Source organism: Sander lucioperca, chromosome 24 (assembly GCF_008315115.2).
Source record: "Sander lucioperca isolate FBNREF2018 chromosome 24, SLUC_FBN_1.2, whole genome shotgun sequence".
Taxonomy (NCBI): Eukaryota; Metazoa; Chordata; class Actinopteri; order Perciformes; family Percidae; genus Sander; species Sander lucioperca.
In genome coordinates this window covers 16,173,964-16,183,496 of record NC_050196.1, presented here as the reverse complement: position 1 = coordinate 16,183,496, position 9,533 = coordinate 16,173,964, and the positions used below count along the sequence as shown (strand labels likewise).

Below are 9,533 nucleotides of genomic sequence, written 5' to 3'. Positions count from 1 at the left end.
ATGGCCTCCTACAGCTCTTCCGCCCAAACTGCCTCCTCCTACCGCCGCCACTTCGGCCAAGGTAGCTACGCCTCGCCCTCCCTCAACCGCTCGCTGCTGGGCCACAGCGGGGGCAGCGGCGGGGGCCACGTCTCCTCCAGGGTCTATGAGGTGACCCGGAGCAGCTCCACGCCGGTGTACCGCGTCTCCTCCAGCTACTACGGGAAGCCCCTGGCCACCTCCCGGGCCTCCGTCGGCCGCTCCTACACCGGCATGGGCGAGACGCTGGACTTCAGCCTGGCCGACGCCCTCAACCAGGAGTTCATGACCACGCGGACCAACGAGAAGGTGGAGCTACAGCACCTGAACGACCGCTTCGCCAGCTACATCGAGAAGGTGCGCTTCCTGGAGCAGCAGAACCAGGCGCTGGCGGTGGAGGTGGAGCGTCTGCGCGGCCGCGAGCCCACACGCATCGCTGACCTGTACGAAGAGGAGATGACCGAGCTGAGGAGGCAGGTGGAGATTTTGACCAATCAGAGGTCGCGGATAGAGGTGGAGCGCGACAACCTGCTCGACGACGTTGACAAGCTCAAACTCAGGTGGGAGGGGCAAGACGCTGTGTGTGTTCCTTTAATACGGCGTGTATGTGTTCATTTAAGACATTGTGTGTGTGTGTGTGTGTGTGTGTGTGTGTGTTCCTTTAAGAGGACGTGTGTGTGTGAGTTTATGACAGGAAGGTGGAAGAAAATATTTTTCACCAAGAGGGAGAAAAAAGTAACCAAAAAGTAAAAACAGGTAGTTTGACATTAAAAGTCCAATAAATAGGAAGAGAATAAGTCAAATCAAGAAATATCTGCTGATTTCCCCCGACAACAGGGTGGATGAACGTGTGGATGGAGAGGTGGATGACAGGAGGGATGGGGTGATAATTTAACCAGCCATGTGGTAGATGATTGAATGATCTGCTGTTTGTTGTGGATACATGAAGCATCTTTAGAGCCTGTTTTTAAAGGACCATGCCAGTGTTTCTACACACATATATATATATATATACACTTCACATCAAAGTTGATCATTTTCTCTGCTTTAATAAGCTTATATAACTGCGTATATGTTGAATGATGAGTAGACCTTCTGAGGGATTAATCATGATGCAGGAAGTTCTGCTTTTCCTGAACAATCTTGACAACTTATAAGTCAAAGTTTCGGACCATTCTTCAGACCATTTCTTAGAGGTTTTGGCCATACTGCTCGAGGTCCTGACTTTATATTTGAATGCAGTTGTCACGAAGCTGCTTCTTATCATGAAAAAGACAAAAATACATTTTCACTTCGTAGAAAGATTGATTGAGGATGACTCATTGTTGACGCAGTGGGACAGAAGACAAGCTGAGGTTTAACTCGCCTACTGACTCAGCGAGTGAGTGACACGCTTCTTACAGAGTGTGTTTTAGGAAGGAGGAAATAAAACAAGATGGTTTGAAATAATGCAGAGGGAGCAGAGGATCATTATAAATACCTAACATATCAACTTCAGCATGTCATATCATTTGATTGACAAACAGACATAACGGTAGCCTGTTTTTGTCCATGACAGCAGAAGCATGGAGATGTTGGACTGTTGCATAACAGGTTTGGAGACACCCACAATACTTTTATAAACATTAAAAATAGCACTCCGTTTAGTTAATTAATGATTCATTTACAGGTTTGCTGGATGTCTGAGGAAAAATTTACTTTTTTTCTCCACTACTTTAAAATCTGACAGCTTTAATTACTTTTACTTTAATTAGTTTTTTACACAATATATAAATTATGATCATCTTACAGATACCCAGGAGTATATAAAGTATTTAAAGATTTGATTTGATTTACCTGAGACAATCAACAGTATGTTGTAAAAGAAAAAAAGAAAAAGAAAACCAGATAAAAACACAAAGATAAAACACAAGAGAAAGCAACATTAAGATGCTGCTATCTCTTCTAACTGCATCAAAAATAATAATCTAGTATAATAATATAACACTCTCTCTTACACTTTAAATATTTGAATACTTCTTCCAATACTGCTTAAAATTGTTCAATTTACACTCTCCGCTCCCATTAAGCATTACAACTAATACTTCTACTTATAATACTTAAAACTACTTGAGGGACTCCTCACACGATATTAAAGTGTGTTTCAGGTTGACTTACATTTAACCGATATAAAATCATATTTTAAACATGTTTCATAAAATTCAAAGTGCAGATACCCTCACATGAAGAACTGCATTTGATGAACTTGAAGTCAACATTGCAACACATTCTCAAACTCGTCTGCAGAGTGTGTCTGTAATCCAGAATATTCTCTATTAACTATTAAAATGATGGATTACTAGTGTGTGTGTGTGTGTGTGTGTGTGTGTGTGTGTGTGTGTGTGTGTGAAGCCTGACCAAAGTAAGAGCTCATCACACACACACACACACACACACACACACACACACACACACACACACACACACACACACACACACACACACAGTCCTCTTCTATAAAAGGAGAGGAAAGAGCTCCCACATATCTGAAGAACCTCTGATGATCTGTCCTTTCTCTTTCTCCCTCTGTGGTTTACATTAAGGGCCAGTTTTATACAGATTCAGAGAAAAGAGAAGAAAGCACTACTGCAATTTATATTAAATATAAAATAATCACTGGAGGGTCTTTTAAAGAGTTTTCACTTAAAATAAAATAGAAATGCAGCTTTTATCTGAGTTTTTGTTGCTGTAAGGTTGTATTGTATTCAGCCCAGTAGTACAACATTACAGTAAACGATGTAATGGAAAGATGGTTATTTCTACATTTGACAGTTTGGGATAATTGCAGTCTTTTTAGACTCAGTAAATTTAAATTTGACTACTTCTAGGTCACCAAAAAAGAATAAATGACTCAGCATTCCTGGAAAAAAAACTACACAATTTGGCAGCAATTACAAGTAAAACAGACAATGTTCTGAGAGGAATTTCCTTAAAAGAACTGCTCAAGGAATCAAATACAATTTATGGTATCATTGTCTCTCATCACCTCCTCCAGACTCCAGGAGGAGATTCTCCAAAAAGAGGACGCAGAAAACAACCTGGCTGCTTTCAGGGCGGTGAGTTGCTCAGGCATTACTGTCGGCAACTGTGTATTACTATAGTATTTAAATACTCCAGTCAAAGACATTTCTGCAGTGAACGTTTTTCTCTTGATAGATAATATTTATTTGTACTATTTGTTCTGTAAAACACATGTGAACATGGACCAAACTATTTGCTCTACTTACTTTTAATAAGTTTGAGTAAGTTTAATAACTTACCAAACTGTTGCAGGACGTGGACGCTGCCACTCTGGCTCGTCTGGACCTGGAGAGACGCATCGAGACGCTACAGGAGGAGATTGCCTTCCTGAAGAAGATCCATGAAGAGGTTCTCTTCTTTTTCTTCTGTTTCACTGTACTTGTTTTTGACTGCAACAAGTGCAAACATTATGGTTTATTAAGGTCAATTTGACAGTGATACTGTACATGTTTCAAACAATGCACAGATGATCTTAATCGCAAGATTATTTGGGATAAACCAAAATCAAAGTTGTTTTTTTTCTGCCTGTCTTTGTTTGTATTCTGTGTGACTGCATTTATCTGTCTATTAGCATCTGTTGTGTAGTCCGTCTGTCTGTCTGTCTTTGTGTGTGTGTGTGTGTGTGTGTGTGTGTGTGTGTGTGTGTGTGTGTGTGTGTGTGTTTGTGTGTTTGTGTGTGTGTGTGTGTGTGTGTGTGTGTGTGTGTGTGTGTGTGTGTGTGAGAGAGAGATAACAAACGAGCGGATTGTGGAAGTATACAGTTTCACACACAAAGCTTGCGTGTTGGCAGCAGGCCTGAGCAGTGCTGCAGCAGAGCTCTGAAATCTCCCACAGCAGATGTACTTCTAAAATTACTCAGTGTAGCAGCAGTGGACGCCCACGTCTCTGAACAGCAGAGGCCTGAAGCTTAGGTGTGTTTGTGTGTGTGTGTGTGTGTGTGTGTGTGTGTGTGTGCGTGCGTGTCAAGTGCGTGTGCGTGTGCGTGTGCGCGTGCGCGTGTGTGTGTGTGTTACCAGCCACTGATAAGACTTGCTACATGATGCCAAAGCCAAGTGGTTGCTTCAGTAGTGTTAGTGGTGTGATTAGTGTTTTTTTAGGATTGGTATCAGGGTGACAGAGGATGATCACAAAGCAACAACCCCCACTGCTGAGTGCTAAAGTGCCTTATGGCTGCTAGATGCTGGGTCCAAGAATACATGCACTGCTGTCTTGTCTTTTTAGCCAGACCTAAACTTGTCTGATGTGACAAGTTTAAGTCTGGCTAGAACACACCAAATTAGTTATAACTATGGAGCGTTCAAGTGTGTACAGACAGAGAAGCAAAGCAGAATGTGCATAAATCTGAGCGTAGGAAATATTTTAAGTAGCACACACTGGACGTGCCGACGTACAGAAGCAGTCGAGGTATGCATCTAGATGTTTTGCCACAGGAGTGTGTTACCCTTTACGTTCCGACTTGGTTACCTGTAGTTTTCTGGGGTGTATTGGCCAGTTCTCTGCTGTTATTATTAACGGTTCTGTGGTTGTTACTGGTTGATTGCTACTCCCATTCCCACCTGGACATGTGCACAAACACACAGACACATACTGTACGCAACATTAACCCTTTTAATCCCTTCTGTGCTCCTTCAGACAAATGCACACAAAATCAACCACCAAAACCCACCACTCTCCCACTCTAACCTCCCCTCGTCTTCCTCCTCCTCCTACAGGAGATCCGCGAGCTGCAGATGCAGATGCAGGAGTCTCAGGTGCAGATCCAGATGGACATGTCCAAGCCGGATCTGACGGCAGCGCTGCGAGACATCAGAGCCCAGTATGAAGGCATCGCCGCCAAGAACATCTCCGAGGCCGAGGACTGGTACAAGTCAAAGGTGAGAGAGGGAGAGACATGGTGGGCTTTAAAGATTATAAATAAATAGATTCTTGTTAATAGTAATAACGGCCTTTGACCTTTGTCTGTGCAGGTGTCCGACCTGAACCAGGCAGTGAGTAAAAACAACGAGGCACTGAAGCAGGCCCGCCAGGAGACCATGGAGTTCAGGCACCAGATCCAGTCCTACACCTGCGAGATTGATTCGCTTAAAGGCACTGTAGGTCATACACACACACATACACATACACATACACATACACACACACACACACTTCAGACTTTGTCTCTTTGACAAACCCAGAACGAGTCCCTGATGAGGCAGATGAGGGACATGGAGGACCGGCACGCACGCGAGGCTGGCGGTTTCCAGGACAACATCGCCCGACTGGAGGCGGAGATCGCCAACATGAAGGACGAGATGGCACGCCACCTCCGCGAGTACCAGGACCTGCTCAACGTCAAGATGGCGCTGGACGTGGAGATCGCCACCTACAGGAAGCTGCTGGAAGGGGAGGAGAGCAGGTGAGGCTGGAGTCCAGGAACACAGACTGAATATCAGGGGCTCCAGCCCCAAATGTTTTCTCAAAAGCCATGAATATTTTAGGGTTTTAAAATAACTTTAACTTTGGGTTATTTCCCCTCAGTCTCTCTGACTGGACCGGCAAATCAATACAGCAAAAAAAGTTTTGATCACTGAGGAAATATCGCTGTTAATTCTGTGAACTCTACTAGAAAATAGGTTTCAAGATTAGTAAATTAGTAATGCTGTTTACGTCAAATATCCTACCCTACCTACATTAGCTAACTTTGAAAATAGTAACATCAGACAATTTGGCCTCTTTTTAGGCAGAAGTAAAAATAAGTCACACTTCTGGTTTCAGAATGATGAAGACATACAAAATAAGATGTAGGCTCTGCAGGATGATTCTTTTCCTTGGCAACTACCATGTTTTTTCCCAAATGATTTCCAGATTTTTAGGCATTATGTTATCAAAGGCCTGGAAAAAAGTGCATATAGCTGGTTTGGTTTGGGCTGAGCCCTGAATGTTTATATATATTATATATAATATCTGGCTCCGCCCCTGCTGAACATAATCAATGGACTATTTCAAACATTTTATATTTTGACTTGCTTTAAGAAACGAAGGCTTTTAAGATGTGTTGCGTATGTATTGTCTGTAAAAAGAGTTTTAATATTAAGCTCTGTTGACAGAAGGTAAAACAAGTTTCTTCATTTGCAGACAGGTTAGAACTGAACTACAATCTGACGACTGTAGCCTTAAAATCAATATTTTATTGAAATTAAATAAAATTAATTACGATTAAGGACTAAATATATTATATAACACTTTTATTCCCGTCTTTGCAGGATTACCTTGCCTGTGCAGAGCTACTCCACCCTGAGCTACAGAGGTACGAACACACCTACTGTAACCTGAACACACCACTAGAGGACACTCACCCACAATGCAGTTCACCTGCAGATGGAGCTTTTACACCTGATTTATGATACATCATCATGTAAATGCCAAGTGGAAGCAGCACATGGCATCATCCATCAGAAGTAGAACTTAATATAAGAAAAATAACGTTTAAAAATGGATAATTGTTAAATAGACAACATGTTCTGTGGTTGAGTTTAAGTAAAAAGTTAGGCTACATTATGAGAACTTTATTTTTGCTATAATGGTTTCATTGTCTGTTTCTGATACATCAAAATGGATTTAAAAGTTTTCAATCATCCAACTGGATTTTCGGATCCTTCACCGTACAATATCATATTTTAGGGGGATTTCAAAATGTTAAAAGTATAATTTTAATATATCTGCATGTTTTGTGTTTTTGCACAGATTATTATGATCTTCTGTCATGTTGTACATGGCATCAGCCATCAGAAGTGACTGAATATAACAAACAAAATAAATGTGGTTGGTTTAGTTGAGTTTAAATACAAGTTAGACTATGATGCTACAATGGTTTAATTTTCTGTATATACCTCAAAATGGATTTAAATGTTAAAGGTTCTCTGACTGGATTTTTGAATCCTTTGCCATACAATATAATATTTTAGGGAGACTTTAAAATGCTAAAAATATAACTTTATAACATATCTGCATACACACGTTTTGTGTTTTTGCACAGATTATTATGATCTTCTGTCTTGTTGATGATGATACTTTGTTGCTGTGTTTAAACAGAGACCAGCCCTGAGCACCAGCAGCGCTCCACTGAGTTGCATTCAAAGAAAACGGTCCTCATCAAGACCATCGAAACCCGCGATGGAGAGGTAAAACACACTGAAGTCTGCAGGAGACAGGGACCTGGTTTTAGTTGTTATGAAAATGTAGAAAGCATCGTGCCAATGCAGAATAATTTGGTCAACAAAGAGCTTTTTGTTAACTGGAAACTTCGTGCCAACTTATGAGCTCATCAGTCATTCCTATCGTTCCTTTTCTCTATCTTCTATCATCCACAAAACACAAGGAAAAAATTCCCCAAAACATGAAGAAAAATGTTGAAAAATAAGAGGGTTAAGGATTCCGCTTGGACAAGCGGCATTTTAAACCACTCGATTTTTCACATATTGACTCCTTTAATCTCCCTCACTTTTAACTAATGGGCCTACATTTATATTGATCAGAACATAGACCGCGTCCGTGCTCACTTTAAATGTCCTAAAGGTTTAACCCTGACCTAAATAGCCAAACTATCCATTCTCTGCACTCAGACTGAAAAAGACAAACTCTTCATTCGTTTTTAAAGTAGAAGTGGATAATAGCTCAGTGAGCGGCAGCTAAATGTACAATACCTAGTGATTTTACAAGTTTAGCACTCACGACCTTCGACCTCAGCCAAATAACATTTGTCTTCAGCTCTGAAACTCGTGTATGACACAAAGAGCGAGGGCCCTGCTGCACGACATTGTGACGTTTTTTCCCATATCAGTCAGGAGGCATTCATGATGCTTTCAACACACACACACACACACACACACACACACACACACACACACACAGGTTCAGTGGCAGCCAGACATCATGTCCCACCTCAGTGGAAACACTCTACGTGCACCCGCAGCTTCCTGGGAAAACATACATCTCAGACGTGTTAAAACGAGTCGTGGTTGCTCTTTTTTTCTCTCAATAATATGTCTGGTATCTCCATCTTATCGACTTTGTTGAAGGATGGCATGCTGCGGGTTTTTTTCCAGAGCTGTTCTGAGCTGTTTTACCGCCTTCCACTATAAGGTTAATTCTTCCAGCTGTGAGCAGATCCTCAAAAGATCATGCACAGCGCAAGACTCTTTCACTTTTAAATAAAAGAGGCATTTATTCAGGCAGAGAACACGTGTCCTGACTCACACACAGTGTCTTTATCTCTCTTTAAGCGTGTTTTAATACCTTTGAAAGTCTACTGACTGTTGTGGTTCTGCCCTCCAGGTTGTCAGCGAGTCCACGCAGCACCAGAAAGATATCATGTAACGGTCTACAGGAGAGAAGATAAGAAGAAACAAAAAAACAACACATCTGTCCTTCTCGGAGTCTGACAGAAGAACGCAAACAAGAAAAGATGAGTGAATAAAACTAAAAGTAAAAAGACTTTACAGACTCATGGTCATAACCTGTACTGTTCTGGTTTTAAAGTCACTGCAATATGTGAATTTAAAGCAGGGGGTGGTGTCATTAACTTTATCAGGGTTTATTTATCTCTGCTTATTGGTGTTCTTTAGCTGAATACGACATCCATGTGTGTAACTGTGCACAAGCTACCCTGCAACAAAAAACTCCATCTAAAGGAGTCATTTTTGTGTTTAACTGACACCTGAAAACCATATTTACTTTGAAGAATTGAATCTGTTTTGAAATAAGAAGAATAAGGTAGGTCGCTGCAGTACAATCAAAAAAGACTCAGTTACAGATAAAAAAAAATGACTTGATAAGATGGAGATTTTTTGCGATGTATCGGCAAAATATTAAAATCACAACATTGAAAACCGCATGTTTGCATCGGAAAAAGGCTACAAAAAGGGTAAAGGCATTTGAGACGGCCTCCGAAAATAAAATTCTCTGGTGCTGCATGTACCAGCATTATGAACTGCTCTGCAATTTAAGTTAAATGTCACAGAAAACCTGTTGTTTCACATCAACTGAGCACATCCTCTGCTTCTGCATTTCTATTCTTTTTTAAAAAGTGTGCAAATGGATCCAAACCGAAAATGCAGAAATACTGTTTTTTTATTTCTTGCATTATGATTTTTCTTCTGGTTTCTTTTCTTACACAGCAGCTTTCATCATGCTCCTCAAGGTCAGTCCCTGTTTTGTCCATTCAGGAGCGTTCAGCAGGATGAGCTGAACTGTATGCATGTGTGTTTGTGTTTTGAAATAAAGGGACGCAGGAAGGACAGATAAAAAGGAGAAGATGGAGGAGATTAAAAGGAGATGAAGCGAGAGATAGGAGGAAATAGGTTGTGCGAGGTGGAAAAAATATAGAAACGAGAGAAAGGAGACGAGGGTGCTGTTTTTAGGAGGGATAATCCCTTGTGACTTTCAAATATTATTTGCTAATAAAAGTAAAGTGG

General features: G+C 41.2%; 1 protein-coding gene across 1 annotated transcript; it reads left to right on the top strand.

Moving 5' to 3' along the window:
- On the top strand, nucleotides 1-8,963 carry desmb (desmin b). The gene is made up of 9 exons (XM_031291546.2): nucleotides 1-578; nucleotides 3,053-3,113; nucleotides 3,331-3,426; nucleotides 4,791-4,952; nucleotides 5,046-5,171; nucleotides 5,256-5,476; nucleotides 6,324-6,367; nucleotides 7,153-7,241; nucleotides 8,395-8,963. Exons 1-9 carry the CDS (start codon nucleotides 1-3, stop codon nucleotides 8,434-8,436), a joined length of 1,419 nt encoding a protein of 472 aa, XP_031147406.1. The 3' UTR covers nucleotides 8,437-8,963.
- Nucleotides 8,964-9,533: the final 570 nt, after the last annotated feature.

Bases quoted from the DNA above. Each gene is read 5' to 3' on its own strand.
- desmb (XM_031291546.2), top strand. From the start codon at position 1: ATGGCCTCCTACAGCTCTTCCGCCCAAACTGCCTCCTCCTACCGCCGC. The intron at 3,114-3,330 runs GTGAGTTGCTCA...AAACTGTTGCAG, and splicing joins ACCTGGCTGCTTTCAGGGCG to GACGTGGACGCTGCCACTCT. The intron at 7,242-8,394 runs GTAAAACACACT...TCTGCCCTCCAG, and splicing joins TCGAAACCCGCGATGGAGAG to GTTGTCAGCGAGTCCACGCA.